Here is a 15,918-nt window from a genome sequence, read left to right on the forward strand (position 1 = left end):
AAGTCTCCATGTGTACCATGTGGAGCCAGGCACAGAGCATGGAGGAGGGTAGATTACAGACTGATACAGAAAAAGCGATATAAAGAAGATATTGAGCAAAACCTGGGAGTTTCTTCCCTGCCCAATCTTAGCATGGAGGGCTGCAGGCCAGTGGGTCCCAAGGTGAACAGCGAACACCTCTGCTGGCTACATGTCTTCTAACTTCCCGCAGGGCTGCCAACTCCTGGATGGTGACACCCCTTTATTGAGTCTGCAGTTTAGTTGCCAGGCTGTGGGCACCCAGAAGTGGTTCCCAGGAGTCACATTTTCTCACAGGTTTCCCTGTGACCCACAACATCCTCTTTCAGGATTTGGGGTGCCATTTATATAGCCTTGACAAAGGGTAAAGGTGACTAACTTGGAAGGAGATTGACTCTGCGACCCTGCGGGACACAGCCCAATATGAGGCTACCAATGTCAGTTGAATCTGGCCTGCCACTCCTGTCTTCTTACACCAAGGCACTAGATTGTCTTCCCAGGCTATGCAGAAGACCGCCTCTTCCTCTTCTGTCCACTCTATCATTTCATTGATTCATTCATTAATGCCACATATTAAGTGGCCAGAGACGGTTAAGCACCATGCTGGGCACTGGAGATGACATGGGGACAGCACTAAGCCTCGAGTTGTTTCCATCTCTGGATAGTTTGGCCAGTATCACGCGAATGCAATAATGAGGTGCTATGATGGGCAAGAGCACAGGGAGGTCCAGCCTGCGAAGGAAGGGCACCTGCTGGAGGTTTCAGGATGCTGCCTTGGAGGCAGTGATATGTACACTGAGCCCTGTAAGGCGAGAAGAAGGTGGCGGAGGCTGAGACAGCAGGGGGATGAGTGTGCAGTGTATCAGTGGTGAGAGAGGGAACTGTGGGTGGAGTGCAGAGTAATTGGGATAAGGGTTGGGGGAAGGCTATGTGTGAGGGGACAGGGCATGGAAGTAAGATGGGACAGGTAACCACATCACGGGGGCTCTGCAGGCAGTGTTAAGGACTTAATTCTGCTTTGCAACATACAGGTTCAAATGAGGAAAATCTGTCAAAAAGCATATATTAAGCAGCGGGTGGATGGGAGTCCTGAGAAAATAGGAGATGGGAGCTTTACCCTCAAATTGTTTATAATCTAATTGAGAATAGGAGAAAAATACATGAAATTGACAGTGTAAAAAATAAAACTGAATATAATTAAGCACTGCAGAATCTAGAGCAGACCAGAAGAGCTGTGGGAAGGATGGGAGAGTGAGCATCTCACGCAGAGGCAGGATGTGACACGGGTGTGATGTGGATGTGATACGGGCCCCAGTGTTGCAGAAAGGGCTGGCCGCTCCGCTCTGAGAGGTGGGACGGTTTCCTCAGTGAGGCTTCTTCTTTGCAATAAAAGGTGTCAACACTACCATTGAGTCTCTGAATTTCCCCAAGTATTTAGATCTCTGTGTCATCAACAGTGTATAATACCTACACTCCAGGCTCTAAACAGAGAATAAAATACTAGCTGTTGCCTGACTCACAAACGGAACCAAAACAAACAAAAACACCCGTGGGGGAAGTGGTATTTCTGGAGTCCATCTACCACTCTGATCATCTGAAGGCTACATAATTACACAGTATTATCTCCTGACTGGCAGAATCACCTTCTATAGATTGTGTTGTATTGTTTTGCCTTCAGATTGTATCAGTCTATGGAAACCAGATCTCTGAACTGTTTTGCTTTGGGCACACTGTTGAGAGCACTGGCTACTGTTGCTTAGTGCTCCCCAAATGAAATACAATGGTAGAAATTTCTTTGAGGCCTAATTACTAGGGGGAAAACAATTTCCCCTAAAAAAAAAAAAAAGAAAAAAAGGAAACTGTACATTCTATCTCTTCTTTTCACTTTGTCTGCAAAGGTAATGCTAAATTTGAATTTCAACAACAGCAGCCCAGCAAGCCTCTGGTTGGTATATTCAGTGTTCTCCTGGGTCCTGATTTTCTTTCATATCTTGTCATGTTAATGTGTGTGCTTTTGGTTGTAAGGCATCTCAAAGGTGTGTGGAGCTGGTTGGGAGAGAAGAATTAAAGAAAAGAATTAAGTAAATGAAAAAAGTGAGGAATTCTAGGGAAGGGAACTGAATGAGACACGAGGCTAATGAGGAGATGGATTTGAGTTGAAGGGAGAGAGCCGGTTGAGATACTGTGGAAAATGAGAGAGATGAGATTAGGGAAGGAGTTTAGACACTGGGCCAAGGCAACAGTGAGCCACAGAAGGTTTCTGAGCAGAAAGTATCAACATGAAGCTTGTTTTAGGAAGGTTGGTCTAATTGTAATGTTGAGTATGTACCAAAATAGAGGAAAGCTGGGGAGGTGATGCTGGGGAAGATAAAAGAATAGGCAGCTATGGGAAGCATTTGAGGGGGAAAGTGAATCAAGTTTGGATATGAGAAGTAGAGGAATGAGTCAGTGATTACAGCAGATGTCTAGAGTGTTATTATTGCCAGAGAGAATTAAATTAGAGGAAGGGATTTGGGTGCTTTGGAGGATGAGAGAGAGAGGGAGGAGAACAGGAAGAGGCAGATCTATTCTTGATTGTAGCGTCCTAAGATCCCAGATCTTTCTTTTGTCTTACCCTTAACCGGATAGAATCTAAACAGCCACTTCTTCACCAGGCTGGACGCCGTCAAAGCCAACTAGCTTCCTAGTAGAAGAATGCTACTTTGAGATGTTGGCCAAACTACATATTAACCCAAAGGACAACAGTGTAGTAGTACAAAATCACTTAGAAACTCTCCCTAGAAGATTCAGAAAGTTATCATTTAACCACCTGTGCCATTCACATACGAGTTCATAAACAACAGCGTGCTTGTCTCCCTTGGCCCAGTGGAGCGTTCCTTTCTCTTTCCAGATTAGTAAAGACGATTCACTTTTCTCCCAATATTTTATTACGAAAATTTTCAAACATAAAGCATAGTTGAAAGAATTTACAGTGAACACCTGTATCACCCACCACTTAGATCTATTATTAATAGTTTCCTGCATTTGCTTTATCACAAATCTGTGCATCTATCCTTCCATCAACTCATCTTGTTTTTGGTGCATTTTAGAGTAAACTGCAAACATTACTCCTCTTCCACAGTAAACGACTATTGGTTTTTCACTTCTGTTTTCTGAATTTTTACCAAGCTGGTCTGTGTTAGCCCACCTAGGTAGACAGTGGAGATCAAAGAGAAGCCTGTGGCTCTTTCTGTAGGTGGTTTATCTTCCCAATTCTTCCTCCCCAGGCATTTGAACATTGACTCTTTAATTACAGTGGTGCCTAGCCGGTACGCTTGAGTTCCTAGAAAGTGGAAAAGGGAATTTTTACAAATCCAATTATCTTCTAGACTCCAGTATTTAAGACTGAAAATGCTCCTGCAGGTAGTGTAGGTGGAAGAGTTAAAACAGAGAAGTTGTCCCCTAGATATATGAGCAATATAACCTCTGTCTACATTTCTGGATTTCTGTATATCAGATTGACTTAAAGCTAAATTGCACTTTTAACAACTTACGGGCCATGGAGAAAACAGATGGTCTCTGTTTTTGGATGCAAAATATTCCCAGAAAGACCATCACCGTTGTCCTAAACTGTAGGAGTTAGAGGTAGGAACGGCAGTGGGGGAAGTTGGTGATGAGCGAGGTAAAAGCTTTTAGCTGGCAAATGGATGGTATTATCAAAACCAGAGATTGCTTTACTAGGATTTACAAAACAACTATTACTGCGTGTTTTTACTGCGTGCAGTTTTTAATCTTAAGGAACATGATCCAGTAGTGTAATAACAAGCCTGGGTATAATGGTACTCTATTAAGGTTGTTTTGCCTCTGTTTTCATGACTGTTGTATTTACATTTAAGTTTTAATCGATGTTTTGACCATGTGTTTGCCCCTGAGGAGATTTTGTAAAGGTTTCCATTTTTTAAATAATTCAAAAAGTGATATATTTAATATATAGTAAACAAAAATATCCTCCTTAATGTAACCAGAAATGAGATCTTGTCAGTGCAATAAAACTTCATTTCAAAATATCTACCCATTAGCACCATAAACAAACCAAAGACATTATCTTAGAGACTTGGAGGAAAGGACCTCAATTTGGGAAGAGCCAATGTAAGGAATTAATTCTCAGATCCAAGTGTGGCCTGAACAGAGGAAGAGAGAAGAAGATTGAGGCAAATGTGAAGGGGGCAGTATTATGCAAGCTCATTAATCAGTAAGTAAATTTGAAGGAGAAAGTCTCAATGACCAGTCTGTGAAGGTGGAAGCTGGCTTGTTTATCTTGGTCAACTCAACTCAAGTCAACACAAGAGCTAGTCCAACGAGGAAATGTACTAGAAGAAAGCAGCAAAGATCATATTTTAAAATGTTATTATCTGATTTTTAAAATGTATAGCCTCCCTGAATTTCTTTCACTGGAAAAAATTAAGTGCTTTTGGCCCCTCAGGAATCTGAGAGATAAGAATGTGACCATCCTAGCTTTATGGATTCAGTCTTTGGATCCTGCATGACAACAATGAAGAACTTGTCTCCATGGGTCATCTCAGTGGTTAAGGCTTGCCTCTTTCCCAAGAGTCAGGCAAATGCATCCCACTGTAAGATGAACCTCATACACAGGGAAGCTGTTTATAACAGCTACTCATCTGCTAGTAGGAGGCAAGTAAAAATAAGTTCTCATTATTTTCCTTGTTGCCACTGACGTAACCTTGTAAGAATTCTCTACGGGCTGGTAAATTTGAGTACTTATCTATAAGGCTATTTTGCAGCCAGGGAATCGCAAGTGCAATTATTATACTAAAACTTAAATGAATATTTCATGCTTATAATTCTGTCTCCAAGATATTCAGATGGAAATAGGCATTACACCAAGGACAGGAGGAAAAGGTGTAATTTAGTAGAAAAGGATGGAAAAAGAATAACACTGTTCTTTTAACCAATGCTTTCAGACTGAGATATTTAAAGGAAAATTTACTAAAATGGTGGCTTCATTGACAAGGAAAGATAGCTTCATTCCATCCCCTCTGTTTATATATACTATTGTTTCAGTCCATGATGTTTTGTTTACTTTGGAAGGAAATAATTTTACCCTCTCTGAGGTAATTAATTTTTGTCAGCTTCACTGTTTATAAGGGAAACTGAGAAACTGTTAATTGAAATACAGAATGAGTCACTGTTTTTAGTAATTTTTGGCAGCATTCTAATTTGTGTCAATCCCAGCCTAATTATTAGATTTTTCGGAAGCAGAGAGCATATTTGACTTTTCTCTTACTGAATTTTTTTCCTTTTTTTTTTTTCTTTAAAAATATGTGCTGCCTGACAGAGGTTATATAACTTATATCAACATGAGGTGAAATACCAATACATTTGAAATACCAAGAGGTTTCCTATGTCACGCTTGGCTCTTCACAGTAGCTCAATATTTAGAAAGCTCACAGAATGTGGTCTTCCTCCTTCCCTCATTCCTACTCCCAGCCTTCACCAAAAAATGTGATTCTTTTAAAGACCTTTTAGCTGGTATTAAGCCACAGTATATGGCCCATCACTAATGACATCACTGAAGTAGTGCCATCAGGGAGAATTCATTTGGAAATCCAATGAATGTCACTTGCAAAGGGCAGACTCCTAGAAGAGGTGACCAGTCATGCATTCCTGAGTTATTTGTTGTAAAAGCATTAATCACTGTGAACTCTTTTGCTCCTAATGCAAACCACTACATTATTCCACAGGAATTCTGTTCCAAATGATCATTAATGTAGAGAACGGAAGCTGCTGACTGTGGGCAGGGTTAATAAAATCTGTCAGATCAATGGCCAGTATAATGGGACTGTTAATGGTTCCTAATAGAAGTTGGATCTTCCTGGCCGTGGCAGAGTGAATGCAGGTGGAGAGGCAGGTGGCTGTGCTGGGCAGACAGCCCCATCTCTTGCCCCCTGAGGTAGCCTCTGGGTGAAAAGAGCATTGATGTCAGTCACAGCGCTGTGCCAGGGCTCTGAGGCGGCCATGGTTGAGAGTGTAGGCGCAGCTGTGGGCTGAGGAGGGAGCCAGGGGTGGCCATGGGGATGGCTCTGCTACCACACTCCAGCTGCTTCGTGCCACAGCCTCCTACAGGCCACAGGCCAGGGTGCATCCGAGTGCCTGGTGCTGTGGACATCCCAGAATCTCACCTCACCCCACTCCACACTGGGCCACCAAGGAAATGAAGGACAACAATCACAATGATAACAGTGACAATCGCAGCTAATGCTCCCTGGAAGCTTTCATGCGACGAGGACTAAGCCCTTTACATGTACTTATCCCGATCCTCAGAGCAGCAACCCTATGACTTGTGTACTATTTATTGTCCCATTTTATAGCCGAGGAAGCTGAAGTTCAGACAGGTTCAGTAACTAGTCCAAGGTCAGATTCGAAAGTGTGTGCCCTTAAGCACCATGCTCCTTTATTGGAGGGAGAGACACTGAAACTGTAGCCTAAAATCAGACCAAAGAAAGAGGCAAGGTATGATAGTGGGCCTAGAAGTCTCTCCATTTGCATATCCAACCAGTCATACGTTCAGGACCAACCTTGGACAAAGTCTATAAAAGTTACGGTTTGTCCACAATGCTGTTCCTCTAGGCTTTGCTACTAAAATGTGGGTACCTGGGGCCTTTAAGAGGCCGAATTGCTCTGTGCCACCCTCCTGCAGCCTTGATGGCCCCCAGGAGGCCCTCTCTGCCCAGTAATGCCCTATACTCAAGACTTGTTCCTTCTCTTCCCATGCCTCCCCTACCAAAACTTGTCACATTTCTTGTCATCTGAGGGTCTTGATCTCCTGACTGTACCTTATAGCTCAGGTAGGGTAGGAGGTAGCTACTGCCTCCTGGGGATGCCTCTGAGCAGGAGACTGACATGACTGAGAGCAAAGGCCACCCAGAGCCAGCACCCAGGCTCCAGCAGCATAGCTGGGCATGGGAGCATGGTGACCCGGGCAATGTGACATTCCTGAGCCCCGGTGACTATTATAACTGAGGTTCTGACACAGCCGCCTTGGGGCTCAGGAAAGGGAATGGGTTGGAGCTCTTAGGTGGAGGCTATGGATGCAAGAGGCTGCCAAGAACTGAGGAAATTGGGGAGCAGGGATGGAAGAGAAATGATAGCTGTAAATGTAAAAAATATAAAATATGAAGACTATTAGATGTTGCCGATAAGCACAAAGTATGGCAGAGGGGCTTAATAAATGTATTTAACAAATGAAAGGACATTGCACACAGACTCATGTCACCTTTTCCAGATCAATTCCCATAACCTAGAGGGGAGCAGACCTCAATAGCACCTGACAACACCACTATTCCTAAAGGCTTGCTTCCTTGATTATGTCACTTAAAAAAAATCTGGTGTTAAGTGTTTGAAAGATATGAGAAGACAGATGGTTATGAAGGAGCGGGTGAAGCATGGAAGGAAGGCGGGGACATGGAGGGTTTCAGATGGAGGCTCACACACACTCCATGCTACTATCCATCCGTCAACAGGACAGTTACACAGTGCCAAGTGCAATGGGGAATGCAGAAACGGGCTAAGATGTGTTTTCTGGCCCCCTGAGCTTATGAATACACATCATAAGTGCTAGACTACATGGCACAGAATATAAATGCAGTAGAATTGAGTGAGAGAAATTAGCAAGGGGAAAATTCCAAGACAGCATCATGGAAGATTGTGTTGGCTGCAAAGAACATGGACGATGTGAACACAGGGAGAGAAGACACAGTCCGCATAGAGAGTTGAGGCGAGAACAGAAGCGTGAGGCTGGGAGCAAGCACACTGAGTGCAAAGGAGAATGAAGGAAACAGCCTTGTTCTAGTGGAGGAGTGTGTATGTGTGCGAGTGCAGGTGTGTGCACGCGCGTGTGCATGTGTGTGTTAGGAGAGGGGAGTAGCGGGCAATAAGCAGGACCAGAGAGGGTGACAGCACATTACCAGAGCCTTGGTAGCCAGACAAAGGAGTTTAGACCAGTATGATCGGCAATGGGGAGCCACTGCAGGTCCTTGGGCATCTAAGGAGCATGATCTAAGCCAAGTTTTGGAAAGTTTCATCTGGAAGTTGTGTAAAAAAGTAAATTGAAGGGAGAAGAGAGAATTAGGGACACTGTGGGCAGCCAGGGCACTCTGACATTATGATTTGTCATCTTTTCTCCTACAGCACACGTCCATATTGCCCTTCTCATTGGCCGAAGTCATCCTCAGGCCACATTACTATCTATCGAAGAAGAAAGGACTCACCGTGTTGGCTGCTGCTAGCCTTGCTTACGTCGGCAGGTAAGAATTGTGTAGAGAAAATCAACTTAGACTTGTCGTTCAAGACTCTGAGGGATATTCCAGAAGAAGCATTCTGTTCTGTTAGGCTGCCTTTATCTTGGGTTAACAGGGGTTTAACCATCTTTAATTTTCAAGTAAGAAGGATTCTTATTGTTTGATTTTGATACTCATGGAAACATCATATGCATAAGAACACACAGGTGTGCATGCAAGTCACGAGTTCCTCCCCTCTCATGAAGACTTAATCGTGTAAAGCTACACATGTTGCTTTCCCCAAGAAAATGTTGATCTTTGGTTCCATTTGCAATTAAAATGTTTGAATGGTTAAATGACCTGAGCCTCTAAATATATTCCATCTGAAAAGGCATTTGATGGACTGATCATGCTAGGTTTGGTCCATTCCTGTTACCTGTATCATTCTGGGCTTATTTGCATCAACATCTGGCAATAGAACTCCTAGTGGGCATTTGGGCAATTGCCCAGGGGCATGCAGAACAGCCTAGCTGGAGGCACGGGAGATAATTTAAGTAGCTGGCCTAGATTTCATCATTCAACCACCTGGCAACACAAATTCTCAGAAATGCTGTCCAACGGTCTGTAATCGAGAGAAAGTGCTTAGCCTTCCACCCAGGGACTGGAAACCCTCTTTCCATTCTACAGCCTTCTCATCTACACCCTTACTTTTGTGTTACTGAAAGGGGCATGCCAAGCATAATACCTGAAGATTGGAAGCTAATCATGATGTTTCTTCTCTAGTCTAGACTCACGTAGGCTGTTCATATCTGACAGTCTGGGTAACCCCCCACGTGAGAGGAGTTTATTATATCACGGTACTCTGTCAGAGACAGAAACCAGCAAGAGGGCACATCCCAAAGGGCTCGGCCTCCAGCAGGGCCTCTTCCATGGCTTCACCAGCCTTTGTCTTAGAGCCAGTAATCTTTGTGTCCAGAACTCAGATGATGGTTCCTCCCTTGCCTTTCCTTCCTTTCTGTGGTGTCTGCTCCTCCCACCCTTCTGCACCCCTCCTTCCCTGAGTATCCCAAGTCTTTTTTGCTTCTCCTGTCTTGAAGAAAGCATTTGCTTAATAAATCTACCCCCAGCTTCCAGTGATCTAACCTGTTGTCCAGCCTGGGATCTTTGTAGTTTAACAAAGGATATTTTTAGAGAATAAGACTTCAGTTGGGGACCTACTGGTAGTGGATGTCTGGAGCACTGTGTTGAGAAGGATTCTGAGGCCCTACCAAAAAAGAGTTGTGTTATAATTTAGCAATATCTGCCAATAGCATAAGAATGGGGAGTGGTAGGAATGTGCCATGTTTTTGCCATATCTGGCTCAACCCAAAGGAATAAATCCCTAAAGATAGAATATCTGGGACCCAGGGTGGATAGCAGTATATATCCATAAAGATATTTCTTTCTTTCTTTTTTTTTTTTTGTGAGGAATATCAGCCCTGAGTTAACATCCATGCCAGTCCTCCTCTTTTTTTTTTTTTTGCTGAGGAAGGCAGGCCCTGAGCTAAAATCTATTGCCAATCCTCCTCCTTTTTTTTTCCCCCTTTTTCTCCCCAAAGCCCCAGTAGATAGTTGTATGTCATAGTTGCACATCTTTCTAGTTGCTGTATTTGGGACGCCGCCTCAGCGTGGCCGGACAAGCAGTGAGTCGGTGTGCGCCCGGGATCCAAACCTGGGCCGCCAGTAGCAGAGCACGCACACTTAAGCTCTAAGCCACGGGGCCGGCTCCCATAAAGATATTTCTTTGTGTTGTATGTGTTGAGGAGAGGCAGGGTGGTATCTGGCTGATTACGCACATGAATGTCCATACTCTGTTTTTGTGGTGGCCTCTAATCTGATTTACTCTTTCTTGCCAAGTGCAACTTTTGGAGTTCATATGTAAGATAGCACTCGTGACATACTAACGTTTTCTACCTGAGGACTTGGAAGTTGATATCAATCCTCGTATCTGACCCTCACTCTTTTCCTCCTCTGAGACCAAGAAGGTAAAAGAGCACCTAAGGCCACTGGCATTCTGGGGGGAAATTGGCCACTGGCATTCTGCGGGGAAATTGTAGAGGCTGTAAAGACAAGAAGCAGTGGTCAAGGGGGCTTGGCTTGTCAGTGCCTGGGCATGTGCTCCAACAATGCAGGGAATTGGGGGGCTGGGGAAAGGAGGTGCAACAAGATGGGGGTCAGGTGTGAGGCAGCGTGTGTTCATTCAATCATTCATCAGCGCCAGGCACTGTGCTAAGATGCAGCGATGTAGAAGATTCCATGCTGCCTTAGGGACTGTCTGGGACAGAGGAAAGTTACAAAAGAAGGGAAGACAGGGTGATGAGACCGTGAGCATAGGGTGCTCTGGGTTCATGGGAGGGATATTGAGGGCTGGCTTCTTAAGGGAAGTGATGTCTATTAATGGAATTACCACCTTCCCAGTCTACCCATCCCTTAAATGAGGGCATTTCCCCAGCATTCCCTCTCTACTTCTCCCCATTCCCCTCTCTCTTCTCTCTCTCCAGCAATCCCTTCCCACCAGGAGGGTTCGCTCCCGGATCGGATCTCCACAGCCCCTCCTCTCTTGAGAAGGCCAGGTCTGATTTCCAAATGGAAGTTCCTCTAAGCAAGTGGTTCTCAACCTTAGCTGAAGATTAGAATTGTCTTGGGGGTCTTTAAAAGTTCCAATACCCAGGGCATATCCTAAACCAATTAAAGTGGAATCTTTTGAAATGGGACCCAGATACGGGGTTTTAAACTGACTTTTTTACTTATACCCAAAACTATTTCTTTCCTAACTTCTCTACATCTATTAATGGAATCACCACTTTCCCAGTCTACCAGCTGAAAATTCTTAGAATTATCTTTGATTTTTTCCTTTTCGTTTTTCCCCTATGTCCCAATTAATCCAAAAAACCTGTTCTGTTACTTCAACAATACGTCTCAGGCGTGCCCCTCATTCCTGACTGTCCAGATGCACCCTTCTTCAGGCTCTTTTTGTTTCTGATTTCTGTAACAGGCGTATTGGTTTACTAGGAGCTGAGGTCGGAGAGGAAGGATGGGAAGCATAGGTAACATTTCTTCTCCTAGCCCTCCACCTCTACCCCTCTTCGATTTGCATCCTGGCAGGCCTAGATCCCAAATGTTGATAATAAGGGGGAGTTGGGTGACATCTTTATATTTATTTTCATATATTAATTTACATGAGGGCTAAAGAGTCCTTCTATGGAAAATTGGACTGGGATTCTGATCCCCACTAAGATTAGAAAACTATGGTGCATGGTCTTCAGGAAAGGGTGACAAAGACTCTGGGAGGGAATTCATCACAATGCACTAGTGGGAGAAGGAGGGGACTGTTGATGCTAGGTGTGGCAAGGTGACTGATCCTGGAACTCAGCTTAGTCCAGCCCTCTGGACTGTTTTTAATGTATTCTGGGGTAAGATGTCTATGTGCGTAAGTGTGTGTGTGTAAATGGTTGCATGAATTTAGAGGATTGTTACACCTGCAAGCCCAGGCAGTTTTGTTGTGGGACCTCACCTGAGCACACTATAGAAGAAAAGAATCGTCATAAAAACAAACCACAGCAACAATGGAATCTGACTTTGTCTGTACTCTGTCTAACCTCTTTCAGCCTGCCACCCACAAGCCACCGTGAGAGGGTAGTTCAGGGTGACTTCCTGTTAGTCTCTTTCACTAACAGGTCCAGCTAACGCAACCTGCTGGCCATCACTCTAACGTGTTCCGGGCTCCCTTGGCCTCGGCACTGTGCTGTGTTGTTCATTTTCTCACATTTTTTGCTGCTTAATCCATCCATTCCTTCAGAGCGCACATCCAACGCATACCTTTCATGAAGATCTTCCTGCACCGCCCAGTCAGATGTAATCACTTCTTCCCCTGAGTCCCTGTAGCTGCTCATATTTTTTATGACATTTTATCGCTTCTCATCTTGTATAATTCATATGCGTGGCTCATCTCCACTTATTAAGAACAAACCCCCTGCAGGCTGGGGCTTGGCCTAATATCACTTTGCTTTTCCAAGCGGGCCCAGCCCTGGGTTAGGGGAAATATTTGTTCAATAAAAGAATGAATAAAAGCCAGCAGTAGGAACATTTCTATTTTCTTGCTCCTCACCACTGCCTCAGAGAGAGCTAGGTGAGGGGTTTTGGGGTGAGAGAGAAGGGAGGAGTAAGCGAGCTACATATTTATAGGTGACTAATGTTTTCCAAAGGAAATGAAAGATTTGCAGTTACTACTACTCTGCAAAGCTTTATTTTCCCACTTAGGGGCCAGCCCTCCAATTCTGCAATCTGAAAAAATAACAAAAAGCCAGTGCCACATGTACGGCAGTCCCCACGGTCTTGGTGGCTATTTTTAGGTCATTGTAACATGGTTTCAGCCGTGAAATGCTTCTCCAGCTCAGAGTTATGGCCGTTCTTCTGACTCATGGTTGTTTCTCACGCTCTCTCTGGCCCAGGCCCATATTCTTTACCTCATTTCTGCTCTGTTGTTTCCCTATTTGACCATCCAAACTGGCACGCCTAAGAGCGGACGCATAGCCGCTTCCCTCTAACATCTCCATGGATATTGACAGTTTGTGGAGCTTGCTGATGGCCATCTGTGGCCGTATCCACAGTTTGTGGAACTGGTTGGTGGCCATCTGTGACCACGCGGGCCCATGGGCCCCAGAGCATTGTGTAAGGGCGGAGACAGCAGGCAGCAAGAAGTTTCAGCTCCCAAACCAGGAGATAACAGAGGTATGGGAGCTTCAGTCAAGAACAGCATAAAATGCCCTCATCCAGGTCTATTTGCTTCATTCTAGCAAAAATGAGGCCTGATGGACCCCATGCTGATTTAGTAATTCATTAATGATAAGGAGGTCCAAATCCTAAACCACTTCAGCTCCCCATGGGGGTCCACCCAGTCACATTCCTGCTGGTGACAGGTCTCCACCCCGTCTCTCCACTTTCTCCGTTACATCACTTTAATGTCTAATCCAAGCGCAGAGCTGGGAACAATAACATCATGAAAGCTTTTAGACTGTAGAGACGAGGTTAAATTTTTTGGCATGCCCACCCCCTCCAGCATTTAGCAGAATGTGTTTTGCACATACGGGGAATTGAGCTAATACCCGGCCATGTGAATACAGTAGGAAAAAAACTAGATTTGGAAATACGAGGCCTGGGTTTTAGTGCTAGCTTTGATTTTCCCAGTCATATGACCTTGGGCATGTCATTTACTCCACTGAGGCTTTGAGTCTCGAACGCCGGATGATCTCTAAGTCGCCTTACATCACCCGCCCTTCTGATTCTATTTTTAGATTGATTGACACTGTCATAGTTGGCTAACATCAATTCTCCTGAGTTACTACAAATGCCGCCAACTTGTTTCCCTGCCTCGTTCCTCTTTCATTTCCACACTTTAGCCAGAATCAGCTATGTAATCATCTTTCTTACACAAGCCACATCATTCACTTCTCTGCTTAAAACTTTTCCACAGAAAAGCCCTTACTATAAAAGTCCTCACTGATGTGAATTCATGCTCTAGCTTTTCCCTGTTCTCCAATTCAGCCACACCCTCAGCTCCTCCAGCCCTTCGCAGATACTGTTCCCTCTGCCTGAAAGTCTTTTCCATGTCTCTTTTGTGTTATTCCTACTCATTCTTTGGGTATCAGCTTAGACATCACTTCCCTTAAGAAGCCAGCCCTCAATATCCCTCCCATGAACCCAGAGCATCCTATGCTCACGGTCTCATCACCCTGTCTTCCCTTCTTTTGTAACTTTCCTCTCTCTCAGACAGTCCCTAAGGCAGCATGGAATCTTCTACATCGCTGCATCTTAGCACAGTGCCTGGTGCTGATGAATGATTGAATGAACACACGCTGCCTCACACCTGACCCCTATCTTGTTGCACCTCCTTTCCCCAGCCCCCCAATTCCCTGCATTGTTGGAGCACATGCCCAGGCACTGACAAGCCAAGCCCCCTTGACCACTGCTTCTTGTCTTTACAGCCTCTATAATTTCCCCGCAGAATGCCAGTGGCCAATTTCCCCCCAGAATGCCAGTGGCCTTAGGTGCTCTTTTACCTTCTTGGTCTCAGAGGAGGAAAAGAGTGAGGGTCAGATACGAGGATTGATGATCAACTTCCAAGTCCTCAGGTAGAAAACGTTAGTATGTCACGAGTGCTATCTTACATATGAACTCCAAAAGTTGCACTTGGCAAGAAAGAGTAAATCAGATTAGAGGCCACCACAAAAACAGAGTATGGACATTCATGTGCGTAATCAGCCAGATACCACCCTGCCTCTCCTCAACACATACAACACAAAGAAATATCTTTATGGGAGCCGGCCCCGTGGCTTAGCGCTTAAGTGAGCACGCTCCTCTACTGGCGGCCGGGGTTCGGATCCTGGGCGCGCACCAACGCACTTCTTGTCTGGACATGCTGAGGCAGCGTCCCACATACAGCAACTAGAAGGATGTGCAACTATGACATAAAACTATCTACTGGGGCTTTGGGGAGAAAAAGGGAAAAGAAAGGAGGAGGATTGGCAATAGATGTTAGCTCAGGGCTGGTCTTCCTCACAAAAAAAAAAAGAAAGAAAGAAATATCTTTATGGATATATACTGCTACCCACCCTGGGTCCCAGATATTCTATCTTTAGGGATTTATTCCTTTGGGTTGAGCCAGATATGGCAAATACATGGCACATATCCTACCACTCTCCATTCTTATGCTATTGGCAGATATTGCTACATTATAACACAACTCTTTTTTAGTAGGGCCTCAGAATCCTTCTCAACACAGTGCTCCAGACATCCACTACCAGTAGGTCGCCAACTGAAGTCTTATTCTCTAAAACTGTTCTTTGTTAAACTGCAATAATATTGTGGTAACATACACAAAACATAAAATTTACCATTTTAACCATTTTTTTAAGTATACAGTTCAGTGGCACTAAGCACAGTCATATTATTATGCAGCCATCACCACTATTCATCTCCAGAACTTTTTTCTCCTCAAAGTGTAATTGTGTCACCATTAGACAGTAACTTCTCATTCTCCCCTCCCCCAGCCCCTGGCAACCACCATTCTATTTTGTGTCTCTGTGAATTTGATGACTCTAGGTACCTCATATAAGTAGAATCATATAATATTTGTCCTTTTGTGACTTCCTTATGTTTAATTTTTTGAGGAAGCACCATACTGTTTTCCATAGCAGTTATAGCATTTTATATTCCCACCAACAGTGCACAAGTGTTCCAATTTCTCCACGTCCTCACAACACTTGATATTTTATGGGTTTTTTTTGATAGTAGCCATGCTAATGGGTGTGAAGTAGCATCTCCTTGTAGTTTTGATTTTCTTTTCCCTAATAATTAGTAACATTGAGTATCTTTTCATGTGTTTGTTGGTAATTTGTTTATCTTCTTTGGAGCAATGTCTATTCAAGTCCTTTGTCCCTTTGTAATTGAGTTTTTTTTTGTTGTGAAGTTCTAGTAGTTCTTTATATATTCTGGGTAATAATCCCTTATTGGATATTTGATTTGCAAATATTTTTCTCATTCTATAAGTTGCCTTTTCACTCTATTGATTGTGTCCTTTGATGCA

At 44.1% G+C, this 15,918-nt stretch overlaps 1 protein-coding gene across 1 annotated transcript in view; it reads left to right on the top strand.

Annotated features, from left to right (window-relative positions):
• Window positions 1–15,918, top strand: part of ADTRP (androgen dependent TFPI regulating protein) — a 57,057-nt gene that overhangs the window by 31,460 nt on the left and 9,679 nt on the right. Inside the window, exon 4 of the mRNA XM_058554038.1 lies at window positions 8,206–8,321. Within this exon, the coding sequence (XP_058410021.1) occupies window positions 8,206–8,321 (116 nt within the window). The remainder of the gene's footprint in view (window positions 1–8,205; window positions 8,322–15,918) is intronic.

The sequence above is a fragment of the Diceros bicornis genome, chromosome 14 (genome assembly GCF_020826845.1).
Source record: "Diceros bicornis minor isolate mBicDic1 chromosome 14, mDicBic1.mat.cur, whole genome shotgun sequence".
Taxonomy (NCBI): Eukaryota; Metazoa; Chordata; class Mammalia; order Perissodactyla; family Rhinocerotidae; genus Diceros; species Diceros bicornis.